Raw genomic sequence first — 17,837 nt, 5'->3', positions numbered from 1 at the left:
GTTTTTTAAGTTTCAGTTTCATTTCTTTGTAACAGTCTTCGCTGGAGCTGTGGGAAACTAAGGCAGCCCCGTTGTAAACACAGTCTGATGAGCTGGCGAAACTCATGTCAGGATGACCACGACCATCTCTAATTTTATTATCAAGACCCTGTGCGACAACCAGGGATGTCTGGACTTCAAGAGCCTGGATGAGAAGATCAGGCAGAGTTTCACTGTCGCGGAACCAGTTATGAGGAAAGTCCTCTTCGACGATGGTAAAATAGCTCTTCGAGAGGCCAGACGGAGTGTCTCTGGTTCTGGTCAAATAATCAGCCCGGACAGTCTGGTTGTGGCGAAAACCACCCTGCGGATCTGTCAGAAAAAACCCGGAGAGTGTGCACAGTGCGATAGTTTGCATTTGTGCAGGTATTTTGTTTGCGGAGACTGCACTTTCGGGTAAGTACAGACTGCTGTAGGCCGATATTTGAAGGTTTTGTAATTTTTCTTTACTTCATATTAATACTAGAGCATCTTTCACTAAAATATGCTGAGATTAAAGCAGTTCCAGTATAATACAATGAAAACCTCGGCCGTCATTCACTGCGGTCAAGCTAGCCGTCACTCACAACTCCGTGGTGAAACCGGCTGCTCCTAAATTGGGGTTGCACGCGTATTCTCACCTTTACGGCAAATGCATTGGAACGGGTCAGAGCGAGCTGACATGAAGAGTCAGACATTCACTCTGTCACGTCTCACTTTCCGAAGACTAGGTGTTGTAGTATGAAACTCTGCCCACAAATTGTGAGGGACATTACTTTATTTTTTGATTTTTGGGTTGCAAGAAAAAAAAAATCCTGACAATGACTGATATATTCAAGTTCAGGACAACTGTGACCACTCAAGCATTTTCACTTTCTGTCACTCTGCAATCCAAAGAAATGGAAAAGTCCCTTTAACAACAAGATGGGTTTTAATGTGGGTGGCTGACAGGGATTGGGTGGGACAGCTACAGATTCTAAACAAGCAGACCAGTTCTAGGAGTGGGTGAGGCTGAAAGGTGTACCAGTGGAATGAACACATAAAACATTCAAGTGTTTTGGTGAAGCTGAGGGTGGATCTTATGTATGGACCGGTCATGGAAGTGAACTTGCAATTTAATGGCATGTTTTCATTCATAAGGGACACAATTAACATGCTTTATGCTTCCTATGAATATAATCCAATTAATCTAATTTCTGTAAAGTAATTTGCCATCTTTAGGCTTAAAGGTAATATGATACAGTGTTTCCTGGGGCATTTTCGGGTCATCTGCAAACCTGGGAGCAGTAGGTCATGGTCTGTCTCTTTCAGAGCAGTTCATCTCTCTGTCTGTTATAGATGACTGGGTAAGGCAGCTGTCCTGATAAGGCTGGCTGTATCCTAGGGGAACCAAGGTCATAGAGAATATGCTGTACTCTGTTTCAGACAGTCAGACTGTCTCCTTTTAGAATGTATAATGTGACCTGAATGCAGACAATGTGTGTGTAAATAAGCATAGTTTCTTGTTTAGGATCCAGTACCCAATAGAATCCTCACATATGTACAGATGAGTAAAGAAGAACCTTATTTGGACACGTAGTAAATCTTATGGGTCTAGTAAAGGGTTAAATACTCTCCGCCAGGAACTAATCTTCAGAATTGAGTGGCATTACAGTGTCTTCATTGTACTGCTTATTTTCATATAACTACCAACTCACTTATTTAAATTCTATTAAGGCTTAAAGTTATGCAAAATTAAGGGCGTGGCCGCTTTGAGTGACAAGTGGGTGGCGTCACAGGTGGCTAGCCTCAGCTCACCCATGCTCCACCTCATTGCCTATTTTTAGATTAGCCAGGAGTTAGGTGGAGTCAGGCACAATCAAAATGACAATGGCCAGAGCCACCCATGGATCATAAAGAGAACTGAACATAGCGTCAGAGGCAGAGCCCTGTTCATTCCTATGGAAGTTGCTCAGTGGCGCATGAAGCCAAAAAAGCCACTTCCCACTGTGAAGAAATTACCCACATGAAAACATACTCCACACGTTCTATGGGCCCCGTGCGCCCACTTTCACCGGCCAAGACAGACACATGGGGATAAAACAATTCAATCGTGCAGCTTTCAAAACGTGATTGGACCAAATGGATCAAATTATGATAGTGAAAGGAGACATTTCATGAGGGTTGTGATCATGGATGTATAAAGAGAACTGGATACAGCGTCAGAGGCGGGGCCCGTTCATTCCTATGAAAGTTGCTCAGTGGCGCATGAAGCCAAAAAAGTTCGACTTCCGTGTATAAAATTACCCGGATCTTCCGAGATCATTGGGCCCATAGAGCAAGCGCACTAGTGGCTTTCGCCGGCCGAGCTGGCTACTTCCAGTTTAGCCCTCTGGCTAACTAGAATGGGGATAAAACAATTCAATCATGCGGCTCTTTTAGGCTTTCGAAATGTGATTGGACCGAATGAATCAAATTCTGATAGTGAGACAAGTCATTTCGCGGGGGTTGTGATGCTCAAAAAAGTTTATTCGCTGATTTACGGACGTCTCTTTCACAATGTAAGTCCATGGAAAAAAGTCTTTTTGGGCCCAATAGCATCAAGTGATGTTGTAATTACACGGTTTGGCCGCTATGTCAAATTGGCCTCACAGCCCGGCGCTGTTCCTGGGGGCTTGGTTGTGATGGTCAAAAAAATGTATCCACCATTTTACAGCTGCTCCTTTTCCCATGATTGTGTGTGGGAAAAATGCTTTTTGGGCCCCTTTCGTACCCGGAAGTTTAAATTCCATGGTTTGGCCATGGATGTATAAAGACAACTGGATACAGGAAGAGCGCCAGGCTTTAAAGCAAATTTGACACAGCGGCCAAACCGTGTAATTACAAGGTCATGTGATGCACACTAGCCCAAAAAGACAATTTCCCATAGACTTACATTGTGAAAGAGACATCTGTAAATCAGATGGATACATTTTTTTGAGAGTCACAACCCCCGCGAAATGACTTGTCTTACTGTCAGAATTAAATCCATTCGGTCCGATCACATTTCAAAAGCCTAGAAGAGCCGCATGATTGAATTGTTTTATCCCCATTCAAGTTAACCGGTGGGCTAAACCGGAAGTAGCCGACTCGGCCAGCGAAAGTCACTAGTGCGCTCGCTCTATGGGCCGCACAATGCGGAAGATCCAGGTACTTTCATACCCGGAAGTCGATTTTTTTTGCGCCCACTTGGTTGTATTTAGGCATGAAGACGGGGATGGTTAGGGGTCGGGGTGGTGTGTCATGTGACATGCTGTTATGGTAACATCAGGGGGGCGTGTGATCTAGTAAAGTGGGCGTGTCGTGTAGGCCCTTCTCTCAAAGCCCGACGCTGTTCCTGGGGGCTTGGACCCACCACTCTGAGCTTCAAAACCACTCTTCAGGAAATCTATGGGTTACGGCACGGAGGGTTTATCCATAATTTTTTTTTTTTTTGGACGTAGTCACATGTGTATTCTTGCGCCTAGTCTGACGTAGTTTGATAAATTGTATTGTATTTGGTGTGCTCGGGTAGAATAAATACGCCATAGCCTTGTCTTTGGAAAGTGAGACACCTGCCAGAGTAAAGTGTAATTCCCAGCTCGCTTAGTGCAGTGCATTTATCGTAAAGGTGAGAATATGCGCGCATTCTAAATTTAGAGGTGGCTGTGGTTTGACCAGAGTTTCGAAAGATATCGAGCTCAGTTTCGCAATCAAAAGTAGTGCAACGGTCGATTTATAACTCTCTAACTTTTGAAAAAAACTTATGTCAAATCTACTGTATTACATCGCCTGTGATTATCATATTTGGAAAAAAGTTAAATCTATTGAGACTACACCCTTTCCGTGGTCCACCCTCATAGCTGTTTACTTGTGTTGCCTGATAAGACCTTTGCTCATGACTTGGTATGTGCTGACTGTTTGATTCACATGTTAGTCAGAATTAAAGAATTAGAGGCAGATTCCTTAAGATGTCAATGTTTTTAATTTACCTGGTTACAAAACTGACTTCCGAGAAATTTCTCTTTTAAAATGTTTTTAAAAGAGTTCATTTTGTCTCCTTTTGTGTTTTCTGTCTGTAACTTTGTTTTTTTATTTAGCCTATACTGCTGCCTGTCTTGGCCAGGTATCCCTTGAAAAGAGATTTTTAATCTCAATGGGACTCTTCTGGTTAAATAAAGGTTAAATAAAGTTTAGAAAAATCAGTCACTTCCCTGGAAGTGTTGTTGCACAGGACAACTCACAACTTCATCATATAATTGGTACACTAAGTAACAAGTTATGTAATTTCCAGCACAGTTCCTCCTAACTTCAACTGACGTTAGGAAGTTAGGAGGAACTCAAATAAAAAACAATGCAAAACACCCGTGTGAGAGCACAGAATCTTTCAGGTAGATGCAGAGTATGAAGCATTTATAAAGAAATAAGCCTTTTTCTCAGCAGACAGTTTGATGTCACAGCAGGACAAATGCAGGTGTAATCATTAACATTAATTCAATTTAGATTAGCCAGTTTCAAGGTCCTGCTACTGTGCATACCAGTTCACTGGAATGACTCACTGGTACATTGAATGTAATGTTATTAGTTCCACCTGTGTTTTTCCTGCTTATGACAGGTCAAAATGTCTGTCAATTGAGAACGTCACTATGACATTTGACCTTATGGCCATAACCTTATTCAGCTCAGTCTAACGCACAATATACCAAAAGAAAGCTGCTCATTCATACATGAAAAAGATGGCCTTTATATTTGAAGAAAAATTAACCATTTTGCTGTTGAAAGTCTATATGAAGGAAATAACAAAACAAAGTTTAATTAAGATTATTATTATTGTAACTATGCACTCCACACACTGTAAAACTTAAGTGTGGTTGAACAGCAGATCATGTGACTGTATGCTGTTATCAAAAATGCAAATTGCCAGTTCTTTATTCAAACAGAAGATGGCAGTGTTCACATCTTATCAATTCACCTTTATCACATTTATTATTTCCTCTTTGTAAGTGTTGTTGACTACAGCTGTTATGGCCAGTAATTTACATGTCAAGGAATAAGGCCACTACATAGACTGCAGAATATAGGAATATCATATTTTTACTAATTTTGTCCAAACCAACCAACAATAACAGCAACCCAAAACTATTATCATTAACATATGAAAACCATAAACATGATTACAAATGTGTGTATTTATGCCAGTGTAGGTTTCATATCCTGGCCATCAGCAACCAGTATCAACAGTAGTATTAAAACAGTACTGTCAATGTATTTTTAAATCTCTAGAGGTCCGTATACACTGTGTATAGGAACTACATAAACCACATTTTAATTGAAATTTAAAATTCAGTAAAACTAAAACTCCTGAGATGGCATTTTTGTCATTTTCAGACACAAGTGTAAAAATCCCCATAGTCTGGCGTCACCGTACAATGCTGAACTTTTGAAGAGATGGGGTTTTCGCGACCTGACAGAGAAACAGCTGTTCCAGCTGTTACTGCAGAATGATCCTTATCTGCTGCCTGAGGTAGGTCATACTGGCAACAGTGGGAAACAGAGGTGGGACTTGAGAATCTCTTGCTATTGTGTAGAAAATTATGTAAATCTCTGAATCATATATTTTTGTTGTAACACTCTGGTCAAACCCTCCCCCCAATACCTAGATATGCCCACATTACAACAAGGGCAATGGTGTGCACGGCTCCTGCAAGTTCACCACCACATGCACCAAGCTTCACGTCTGCCTGCACCATTTCCAAGGTGACTGTAAGTTTGGCTCGACATGTAAGAGGAACCATAACATTGAAGCACAAGGAATGAAGATTTTCCGAGGGTTCAGTCAGGAGACTATTTCAAACCTTCCTGGAATCTACAGAAATAAATTCATCATCTTAGGTCAACATGAGAGACAACCCTCTGCTGTTACTGGTAAAGAATTACGTTTATGAATAATTTGAGAACTTTTTGTCATCTTATGATAGTGATAGTCTATACAAGTATTTATGTGTGTGATTAGTATCTCCTCCAGTGCTGCCAGTGAAGGTGCCGCAGCCTTCCAAGAAGCCCTCCCACAGCAACCCTGGATCCCCCACATCCCCCACTACCCCCACTACCCCCACATCCCCCACTAGTTCTGCAGGGGCAACTAAAACAATAAGTGATGCTGACAGGAATGAAATCTGCCTCTTCTTCATTCGCAGACACTGCAGCTTCAAAGGTAACATTGCTGCTACCAGAACAGACGAGTCATATCCACAGAAACCTCTCAATACATGTGTGTAGATCTGTGTGTGGAGAGGAAATTGTACTGCCTTTTTATCTTTGTTATGGTTTTTTTTGCAGATAAGTGTGCCCGTGTCCATTGGCACCTACCTTACAGATGGCAGGTTTTAGAGAGTGATCATGTGACCTGGAAGGACTTGCCCAATATGGAGGACATTGAGAAGGCCTACTGTGACCCAGGACAAGACACAAGCTGCACCGATCAAGCATCGGCCACATTGGGGATTTTTGGATTTCTTTCTTTACGAAGGTGATCATTATGAATGAGTCAGCCAATCAAACTTTATTTATATAGCGGCTTTGATACAAGTCGAATGCAATTCAAAGTGCTTTACAAGTGAACACAAGATGGGAGACTAATGCACACTAAGATACAAGTAAAATACCAAGAATTTAAACACGGTGACTTGTAAAATATAAATAAAATAAATGATAAAAGATAATGAAGGGAAACAAGGAAAAAAAACCCACTGTAAAAAATTAATTGAATAAGCCAACAATAAAAGATAAGTAAATGATGAGAGAACAGTTAACGTAAAATTGAAAAATTCAAGCAATAAAAAACACAAAACAATGAAATTATATAACACTACACTATACAAAATGATTAGATTACAATAAAATGTAAAATTAATTGAGCAATAAAAACATTAAGAATCATAAAACCATAAAATTAGAAGGCACTACAAAAAAGCCAGTCTGAAATGATGGGTTTTAAGTCTATGTTTCACATAGTAACAGTCTTCCCCGTTTATTTCTATTCTAGAGCAACAATTACATTTAAAGTCTGGTATTCACAGACTTCTGGTTAAAGTGTTGGGGGGAATTGTTGGTTCACTCTCACTGTTTGCTTTCAGCACTGCACCCCCTGCTGCGCAGTCAGTGGACTTCATGACAATGACATACGAAGGGTCTCCGGTTCGTCGCCTGTCCACCGCCTCCTCTGTCTCCAAGCCCCCTCACTTCATTCTCACAACAACGTGGCTTTGGTTCTGGAAGGATGAAAACGGGAAGTGGCAGGAGTTTGGACAGGTCAGTCAGAGGACGATGAAAGCAGCAACAAGTCTCATTTGTTCAGACAACTTATTTTTTAAGAGCCTGTGATCCTTCATAGTATCGTACCTGTCTGAGGGAATAAGATTTGGTTTTGTTAGTCTGTTCCGTAGTAATTAATTTTTTTTCCATCTTCTATCAAGTTATACTTTAAAACTTTGTTCAGTTCTTCTCTGTTTTGTTTTGGTTTTTTTCTGTTTAGGGTGACACTGACACACCAGTCTCTGTCACTTCTCAAACTCTGGAGAATGTATACCTGGCGGATAGAGACACAGAGATTCCTTTTAGTGCTGGCAAACAGCAGTATACTCTCAACTTCAAAGGTGCACCGGGAGCCCAGCAGATGTATCAGCAGAACATAAAATACAGAACCAAACGAGAGGTCAGAAGGAGGCCTCGCTTTGTGTCTGCTCAAGATGTGGAAGTGCAGCTGAAGAGGTATTTTTGTATTATCCTTTTACGTGTCTCAAGTGACTTCTCCAGTCAGACAATTCTTACTGTATGTTTTTCTCCTCGGTAGTGCGTTATCACCTAGCTCCAGCCCCTCCACAGCTGAAAATGTCCCATCCTACTGGGACAAGAGTGCCTTACCTGATTTTGGATACAAGGTATCTTCATAGCATGTATTATACACTAGAACCCCCCTCCCCTCAAGAACACTGAACACATATTTATACCCTTGATTGATGACCTGTACCTGAGCTCTTTTCTTTCAGCTCATACCTCTTTCTACATCTGCAAAGGAGTATAAAATGATTGAGATGTTATTCAGGCGCACCATGCCCCAGACTAAAATCAACAGCATCCAAAGAATCCAGAACCCATCTCTGTGGAAAGTCTTTCAGTGGTAAATCACAGACAAGGCTTATTAATAATAATAATTTGTGCAGCCCTAAAACACATAATCACATTAATTTTTTAAATATTTCATGTTCAGGCAGAGAGAGCAGATGAAGGAGAGGAGCGGAGGGAAACCTGTGGATGAGAAGTACTTGTTCCACGGGACAGATGAGTCCCTGATTCAGGCCATCTGTGAGCAAAACTTTGACTGGAGGATGTGTGGTGTGCATGGCACGGCATACGGCAAAGGTACAGAAAAAAAGCCTCAGAATTTTAGTAATATCATAAATATGATATCGCATATATGATATTGGAGGCTGTCCAGAACGCACTTTTACTTTGTCCACTTGTGACTTGATTACAGTTTTGTTTCCCATCTCAGCAGCTGTGACATTGTTTAGAGACGATTTTGATCATAAATTTAGTGCACATTAAAAATATGTTCAGAACACATTATTTTGTAAGAAGTTCCAGGTTTATCAGGCTTTCAGAACTGAATGTCTAATCATGAAGCAGCATACTACAAGTATACTTTTTTTATTTTTTTTAGGGAGCTACTTTGCAAGAGATGCGTCCTACTCAGACAGATACGCCAGGGCCAAAAGAAGTCTGAACTATATCATGTTTGTTGCTCTGGTCCTGGTGGGGGAGTACACCAAGGGAAGCAGCAGCTACATTCGGCCCCCATCAAAAGGAAACAGCCGAACCCTCTATGATAGCTGCGTTGACAGGGAGAGGGACCCCAGCATCTTCGTCGTCTTTGAAAAACAACAGATTTATCCAGAGTACATCATTGACTACTCCTGAGTTGTGACAACAGTGGTGCTGTTTTTGTTGAGGACGTCAATGGTCAGGGGAATTTTACTATACTGTAGCTGTTAGTGGCTTTAAGGGTTTATGTAGTTTTCTATGTGAAATAACATCAACACAGAAATGTGGCAAGATTAGAACTCTGGATATCCATATATACTTATAATACAATTGACTGCTTATGGGATTTTTCTGCAAGTTTATTGGTGTGTTTTGATGAATTTATTAGGTGACAGAAAATACTTTTGCATTACAGATCGTATAGTTACTAGAGAGCTTTTCCTTTGAGCATGTCTATTTTGATGATGGTGTCTATTTCGTCATGACAATGTCTGAACACAAGTCTAAATGAAGGATACTGAGGGCGACAAATGATCTGGTGTTTAAATATGAATTGAAATTCACTGATTGCTCTGAAATAAACAGATCGCAAGCTACCATGAAAGTAGTTTATGTATTCATTTAATGTCATTATTTTCATTGTGTATCCAACAGAAATCTCATCACATTATAATATTTAATCACAAACAAGAGGTATTTGACCCATTTTAAATGAAGACCTTTAACAGGCCTTTAATCACCTTTGATCACAGTTGCTGTAATATACATATTATTGTATACATTCAAGATTAAAATTCATCTTATGAAATTGATCTTGGATCACTCAGTCATTAGCTAAAATTCAAACTAGGATGAAAGTCACTTACATACATGATGAATAATTATGTAATGCCCTTCGTCCAATTTCAATAAAAGGTATAAATGGTCTCATTAAAGAATCATGGATGACATTATTAAGAGATAAAGTGATCAAATACTTGTGGCTCAACACCTTAAAATTGGACCTAATATTCAATGTAATATCCAGTTAGGTCCAGTTTCCTATTCTGAGACATTTAATAAACACTGGATCACGTATCAGGAAACAGCAGTTTGAACTTCTCCTTGCATGTATCATTTCTTGAACAAACCAAACTGCAGGGAGATATCAGTAGTAACCCTGTAGGGAATCACACAAGTATACAAAGCCCATGTGTGGATACAGGGATGCTGGTTTTCTGTCAGTCTATTGGAAGCAGGAGCAAAGAGTGAGCAGCTTAGTTACACAACAGACTGTTCTTTTGTTAAGGGAATGTGCAAACTTTCAGGTTCCGCATCGACTGATCTGGCTCAACTAGTTCTACAGGCTCGCTTCGTCATTATTATTAGATTTTACATAACACACTGCACAAGTTTCAATTTCACTTTCTTTTCCTTTTCATCATTACTGCATTATAATAACCACAGAAACTTGAGAAGGTGATAAGGTCAAACCTTTAAATGCACAAATCAATTATAAAACCTAATGCTACAGTGCAAAACAGAAAAATAGTTACCTGCTCATTGTGAAATAAAAAAAATATTGTACCGATTCATGGTAAATGAGAAAATTCCTTCCCTGAAAAAGACTTTATGAAAGGCAGCAGCTAAAAATTATCAATACTGCTAAATCGTGAGGTAAGAGTCTGTGATTTGCTCTTTTTAAGCAAAGTGCAATCCTATTCCTTTGTTCCTTGCTCTCTGTGTTCTCCCTCGCTCTCCCTTGTTGTTTTATCACGCTAACAATCGGAGAAGTCAGTCGAAGGCTCAAGTGGACCTAAACTGCCTGAGTGAAGAGCACTTAGACCAACCACACTTCTGTGCAAATGTCATCATGACAGCATGGCAGCGCTGTTGCTCATCTTCAGTTCACTTTCCAGCTCACTCTCAATCAAAAAAAAGGCAATAGATGGAGGTATACTGTGTATTGTAACTTACTGTAAAATAATAGATAGTGAGCCAGAGACAATGACACTAAGTGCCACTATAAGAATATAGACCTGCAGGATGGTTTGTAGCTCTTCATTCTTCCCTCTGACATCTAGAAGACAAACACTCATTGTCTAATCGTCTGGTGGCGAATTCACTTGACTTTCTTCACTGTCTCTTCTTGTGATTTTCACAAATATGCCATTTTTAGGTCCTAGAGTGCTTGATGACTTCAACTCAAGAGGAACCTGAAAGAAAAGAGTACCACATGTGAAAGCAACATCTTCCATAAATATTTGTGTTTTTAATGTAGGATTATGTTCATAAGCAAATATGGAAACAGCTGACAGACACATATTGAATTTTTACATTATTAGTTCCATTAGCTAAATTTCGCAAATCACAGTAATCTCACATGTCTAGTGACACCCACAAGTGCAGTGTTTGGGTGTTTATCTCTTAAGTGTATGAATCCTTTCTGTGACTCAAAATGATCTTTAGCAGATAATACAGATGCTGTTTGTATTCAGTCGTTCCAACCCACCTTCGTCTCAGAGCAGGCCACAATGCTGAACCTCTGGAACAGACGAACTAGAGCCATTCTGATTTCCATTTGGGCAAGCCTCATTCCCACACAGTTGCGGGGGCCAGCCCCAAACGGCAGGTATACAAATGGATGTCTACTGGCCTTTGCTTCTGGTGTGAATCTGGAAATCAACCACAAGTTATATTTTTGGATGAATTAAAAGCTACAGTAAATAAGAGTAGGTCATTGTCAAAATACTGTATTTCATTTAGCTTTAGTGCAATACAGGGATTTTACTGCTGTTGTTATAGCAGTGTTGGACATATTTCAGTTTCAAGTTCACTGGACTGCAGGGATACAGTTTATGTACTGGTGTTACATGGTGAAACAAGAGAAGAAATGTGTTTGCACTGGTGAACTGCAAGTTGCATGAGGTTCATTCAACATCACTGTTTACACAAAACATTAAAAAAAAAAACTAGATGCAACACCACTATGGTTCATGGCACTGTAGAAGAAAAAGGTACAGTTATTTTGCCCGCCAATGTGTCAAAAACAGTTACAATTAGATATCACCAGTAACAGTCATTATGTACTGGCTATTCACTGCCATCGTATGATGTTAATCCACAAATATTCAATCATAGTGATTTTTTGTGAGGGTCCATATCCCCCAAAGTGCTGTTCTGAGCTGGTTTCAGTAATGTCCAGCTGAAGTAATGTGACATTTCAACAGATTGATTGTTCAGTTAACTGCAGGTGGTAACAGACAAAGTCAGTGAGCCATCTACAAGATTTAGATGATACTGATACACAAGCTGAAGATACTATAGTACTATTTACTTATCTACTGTAAAAACAACCGTCTACCTCTCTGGGATGAACTTCTCAGGCTCTGGCCAGTACTCTGGGTCATGGTGGAGGAAGCCTGCTGGGATCTCCAGCGTCGCTCCTTTAGGGAGGAACTGGCCGTTCACCACACAGTCATTGTCAATGTCTCGTGCAAACCTTTTTGGGACAAAATGCCATGAAAAAGAGTGATCATGCATGTCATATACACCTCAACTAATTTTTCCTTCTTTACTCCATGCAATGCCTGAAAGGTCTTGGCCAGAATAATCATAACAAAAAGTGAACTGCACCTTATGACACTGCTAGTAAAAATGCATCTTTTATTCTCATTTAATGTTCCTACCTGAATCCAGGAGGATAAAGGCGCAATGCTTCACTGACGACCATGTCCAGATACTTCAGCTCCTGGACATTTGTGTAATTTGGTGACTCCTACAAGGAAAAAAAAGAATACATGATAAATTCAGAGTAATGTATGAAGAGTTTTAAAAGAAACTTAAGAAAGTTCAAGTGAGATAAACCAACAACTCTCCACCCAAGCCATAATGAGATCATAACAAACCACAAGGCAACACACTCACATGTCTGGTGAAGAAATCGTCCACCTCTTCCTGCACTTTGCGCTGACATTCAGGGTTAATGGCCAGCAGGTAGCAGGTGAAAGCTAGCGTGTTGCTGCTGGTTTCGTAGCCTGCTAGGAGGAAGACGAAAGCCTGACCCACAATCTCGTCTTCCGTCATTATCTTTTTCTGTGGACGCCTGGTGGGTGTCTCCTGTGAGTGAAGACCGTCATCCTGATTCGAGGCTGACGGCTGCGTCTGCTGGTTCCTGTGTTCGGGCTCATCAGCATGGTTTGCTGCATCACTGCTGCTTCGTGCATCCAGCATCAGCTGAAGGAAGTCTCGACGTCTCTACATACAGAAACATACATGAGAAATTCATTTAAAAAAAAACTATATATCAGAAAGTATATCCATGAAGGAAATTGTGGGTTATCCATAGAACTATTTCAATGAAAGATCAAGGATTTAACACACATTTTTAAGTTGCGATTATCAAGATTCACCTGTTCAGGAGGCTGCTCCTCTCTCTGTTTGATGATCCTCTGAATGCTGTTGATGAAGAACTGATTCATCTGGTCTCGTCTTTTGTTGGGGATGAGTCCCGCCAGAGGAGCCATGATGAATGGAAACGCAACTGCACATAAAAACAAGAGTCTGTTTTACACACTGGCAAATGACTCAATGTGCAATCATAAAAATGTTTTATGTTTACTTGTTTCTATTTTATTTTATGTTCAATTTCTTCAAATTTATCATCCAAATAAGAATTACTTGGGAACCCCAGATAACTGTGACATACTCCTCTTAAATCTATGCAACAGAGGACAGTAAACCATTCTGCTTCTGGTTGGTTTCTTAATTTATTTCTTTTTCCTTCATAGCATCCTATAGAAACATGTCTCGAATATCATAGTTTATATATAGAGTACATAAATATTAATACAAATAGATTGGACTGACTGAAAACCAGCATGATGGGCCTGAAGAAAGAAAAGGAGAAGAACATCTGAGCGTGGTGGACAAAAGGGTCATCTGGATTGTTCTGAGAGTCCACCTGAGTTGCAAATGCCACACTGGCGATAACATCCATAGTGAAGCAGCCGAAACACCTGAGAGAGGACAGAACAAGACTAAGTAATCTTAATTGTGTATGTTGATTGTGTGTGATTTGTAGGTGTGTTCGCATTTACTTGTGGATGTCAAAGGCCTCTCCTGACTCGGCATAGGTGTTCAAGTTGTCCATCAGGGCACCGGTGGCTGTATTGATGAGTGGAACCATCTACAGGACAACACAAAAGACAGTGTCATTTGTCATAACTGCAGATGACTTCTAGGAATGGACAGATAATCAGTCAAAAAAATAATAATCCCCTGATAGGTCTGTGAGGTGTATCATGTAGCCATTTATTATGTGCCCTTCTAATTGGAACATATAAATATCCTCTGCCTCTGTTCAGCGCCCAGTCAATCTGAGCATTCCTATCTCACCTCCTTCATCTTGGCAGCACTGAAGGAAGGGGTGAGGATACTCCTGACTCTCTTCCACCTTTCATTCCTCAACATGAGCAGACAGTCAGTCATGGGTTTGGTTGCAAAGCGAACAGTCTATATAGAGGGACAAGAGAGTAAGGGCACAAACGTTTGTTATCATTACATCAACAAACTTCATGTTGGAATCAGCACACAGTGTACATCTAATGTATGAGGCAGTTGTTTCTCCTCTCTTAGATATGTTTTAGTTAATGTCCTCACCATTCTGTTTGGGAAGCTGCTGAAGTCTCTGACCATCACTTGTCTGAGCATGTCAGGGTCGGCCACCACTACCACTGGTCTCCGGCCCAAATAATACCTAAAATACAAACAACACAATTGTATAAAGTATTCATCTTATTTCACAATGTGGAAGATTTTTAAAAAACAAATTGAAAAATGTAATGTATTGCTTGTTTTACTTACCCACAAACTCTGCCATGTGTCTTTATGAGATCATTGATAGGGTTGAAAAATCCCTGAAAACAACATTAAAGTTTTCAGGGAAGTGAGTGAAGCTAGTGAAGCTCTTTAAGAATTAAATAATCCCATGTTGAAAACCAAATGATGGACTGTTGTCTTTATGTAAACTATAGTATGATAGCATCACAACTCTTTAACATGCGTCTATGAGAGCTGTATATACTGCATAGCAGTCAACTGATGGCCCAATGAAAGGACCAGTACTGAAACTATAATCTCTCACCAGAACTAAAAGCCAGAGAGAGGAATGAAACTAATTAAGAGAAGCATGCATGTTTAAACACATGCACTTACATAAAGAAAAATTGTGAAAACTTGTGTGTGCATTTGTTTGTGTGCACATCTTGTGGTTTGTATCAGAGGAATAATGTGAAAAACTGAGAGACCAGAAAAAATATTTTCAGTAAAACATGCTTTTCATGACTTTTGTTCCGATAGAAACAAATTTAGGTGCTGGTGCACTTTCTTTCAAAGAAGATGATGATAAGAGTCTCTCTTCCATCTTCACAATAATCTCTGAGACTGAGATGGGGTTTTTTTTCAGGGGTTGGATGGATTAAACAAATCAATCTGCATTCAAAGGTTTTTCAGTACAGGCCATGCTTTTTACTATGGTTAAGAAAATCTCAGGTTGACAGAAAGTCCAGCAGATGTTAGAGATCACAGAACGTTAAATCTTCATCCATCATATCTTACCTGCCGAAACATAAATATGTTGCCGAGGAACGGCATTGGCTTTGGATGTTTGATGCCACATCGAGAGAGGACTGAAAAAGGATAGATTGAATACCTAAAAGAAAGAGCACAGAGGTGTGTTGATGAGTGATGACTAAAGGAAAATACAGTAAAAAAATTCCAAAAATACACTCTTGGATGTCACAGCTAAAATAAACACAGAGCCACTGCCAGATATAATGAATATCTGGGGTGTGTTGAATTTCTAAGTGTAATAATAATCTCAGACAGGGGAGCATGAAACAAATATTATATTCACGTCTTATTTTAAACTCTCCAATCTTATTTTCAACTTTTTGATTCATGGTGGGCAGCGTTTCAAACACACAACATGTAACTTGCTAGAAGACTAAAGTTTATACTGTTGGTATAATTTAACAAACTGTACCAATTCTGTATGCATTTTGACTTTCCTCAATCTCATAATTTCTATTTCACTTTTTATACCATGGACATTTTTCATTTATGTTACTGGTCAGTTATATGACTGAGTTAATTGTCACAGCAGCTGCAACATCAAATGCAACAGGGATTCAAAGCATTTACTCACCAATAGAGAAGACCCAGAAAGACGAGGAAGAGGCTGAGTGTGACGGGAAGTCCTCTGGCCTCTATGTGGAATACATTTAGGAAGTCAACTAAAGCCTCCATGATGTTACAAAAAAAACAGCTCTTAGTTTTCTACCACCTGCACTGGGTCACTGCACCTAGAATATAACAAGACAGAAAAAGATTAGGGCTTTGTAAATGCTATTGAATATGTGTATTTGACACCTCAGTTATCACTATAAGTAGGGCTGGGCAATATATTGATATTATACCAATATTGTGATATGAGACTGGATATCATCTTAGATTTGGATTAATGTAATATCGTGATATGGCATAAGTTTAGTCTTTTCCTGGTTTTCAAGGCTGCATTACAATACAGTGATGTAATTTTCTGAACTTACCAGACCGTTCTAGCTATTCCCTTACCCACTTAGTCATTATATTCACATTACAGATGATTATTTATTAAAAAATCTCACTGTGTAAGTATTTTGTAAAGCTACAAGTATGCTGATAGCACCACACAAATCATGACTGATAGACTATATCTTAAATGTCATGCTATGAACTATACTTCCTTAAAGGGAAGAGATACATAGCGGCATCTCTTTCTGGACTAAGATCTCAAACTTGCTCCGTATCGTGTTTATTCTGTAAGTCCCGCCCACTTTTAGCGGTCCAATCAAATGCGAAAATTTGAGTTAAATCCCTTTTGTAACTGTTCACTGTTTACCAAATATTCCGTTTCACTGGGAGATACGACCCTGTACAGAAGCTCAGGATGTTCTAACTACCGTTTCACTGCGACTTTAATAGTTAACCAGCCTTTGTTTATGTTGACATACAGTGTTTGCCCGACGTCATAGGTCATCTGAGGTGCTAGGCTAATAGCTACAACATCTAGCAAGCTGTCTGACATGTTTGACGTTTTCATGTCCTCATATCCAGCGTCATGTTTATATTTGGAAAAAGATATACGCACAGCTCTGTTCCAAATTTGTCAAAAACGAAAGTGAGTATGCCATAGACGTTTATTTACCTCATAGCTTTCTCTTCTCTCGTTGCATAAATGTTATGAAATCTTCTTCGTCCTGTCATCTGGTCGCATCCCAGAGAGAGCTTAGCTACATACTGCCCCCTACTGTACCGGCGTGTACAGAGAGTACTGCACCCAGCACGACTTTACCCCATTCACAGTGGAATCAAATATTGAAAGAGGAAGAAAAAAAAGAAAGAAAGTAGGAAAAAACAAATAAAACAAAGCACAGTAACAAGGACACATGACAGATACCATGGACTAGGGACATGACAACAAGAACTGACTTTGAGATTTGAGCCCAAGTATATGTGCGTGTGATGTGTGCTGTGCTTAATTATATGAATAAAAGAAAATAAATTAATAAAGGTGATGTGTGCTATGTCCTTGAAAAATGTCCTTGATTGAAAATGTTGCATTCAGTTAGTCATAAGAAAAAATCTTGGTATTCTGAGAAAAATGAGATTTTAAGATTTGCTTAAAGCAAAAATGTCAATTATTTTATATTCACAAAACACCAACATAATTGCACACATGCACTCTACAACTCGATTGAACACAACAGTGTAAACATGGTTCAATACAGTGATAACTTGGTATTTCACTTGGCTCTATGTGGAGTACATGTGTGTTGTTCATCATTACCCAACAGGTGCTCCAGGGGTCAGTGTCATTTTCTGACAGTTTAAAGAGACAATGGAAGATCACACTCATCACTAAACTATGGAAACATCTTCTGTAGACATAAAAGTCATGGGAATGATGGCAGACCATA

General features: G+C 39.6%; 2 protein-coding genes across 2 annotated transcripts; one reads left to right on the top strand and one right to left on the bottom strand.

Annotated features, from left to right (window-relative positions):
• The first annotated feature begins 21 nt into the window (after positions 1-21).
• parp12a (poly (ADP-ribose) polymerase family, member 12a) lies at positions 22-9,434 on the top strand. Its single transcript, XM_067589186.1, has 11 exons — positions 22-435; positions 5,404-5,539; positions 5,676-5,940; positions 6,029-6,229; positions 6,355-6,544; positions 7,152-7,326; positions 7,550-7,785; positions 7,868-7,955; positions 8,064-8,194; positions 8,285-8,436; positions 8,738-9,434. The coding sequence occupies exons 1-11, from the start codon at positions 113-115 to the stop codon at positions 8,992-8,994; spliced, it is 2,154 nt and encodes a 717-aa protein (XP_067445287.1). The 5' UTR covers positions 22-112; the 3' UTR covers positions 8,995-9,434.
• An 8-nt stretch (positions 9,435-9,442) lies between these two features.
• tbxas1 (thromboxane A synthase 1 (platelet)) lies at positions 9,443-17,169 on the bottom strand. Its single transcript, XM_067589187.1, has 14 exons — positions 17,066-17,169; positions 16,025-16,181; positions 15,436-15,529; positions 14,683-14,735; positions 14,479-14,575; positions 14,215-14,331; positions 13,917-14,005; positions 13,687-13,835; positions 13,230-13,360; positions 12,745-13,074; positions 12,507-12,595; positions 12,182-12,319; positions 11,330-11,492; positions 9,443-11,033 (listed from the first exon to the last, which is right to left on the bottom strand). Exons 2-14 carry the CDS (start codon positions 16,123-16,125, stop codon positions 10,920-10,922), a joined length of 1,665 nt encoding a protein of 554 aa, XP_067445288.1. The 5' UTR covers positions 16,126-16,181; positions 17,066-17,169; the 3' UTR covers positions 9,443-10,919.
• Between the last annotated feature and the right edge of the window lie 668 nt (positions 17,170-17,837).

This window comes from Thunnus thynnus, chromosome 5 (assembly GCF_963924715.1).
Source record: "Thunnus thynnus chromosome 5, fThuThy2.1, whole genome shotgun sequence".
Classification (NCBI taxonomy): Eukaryota; Metazoa; Chordata; class Actinopteri; order Scombriformes; family Scombridae; genus Thunnus; species Thunnus thynnus.
The sequence above is the reverse complement of the archived record's forward strand: the minus strand, read 5'-3'. Positions and strand labels throughout refer to the sequence as shown.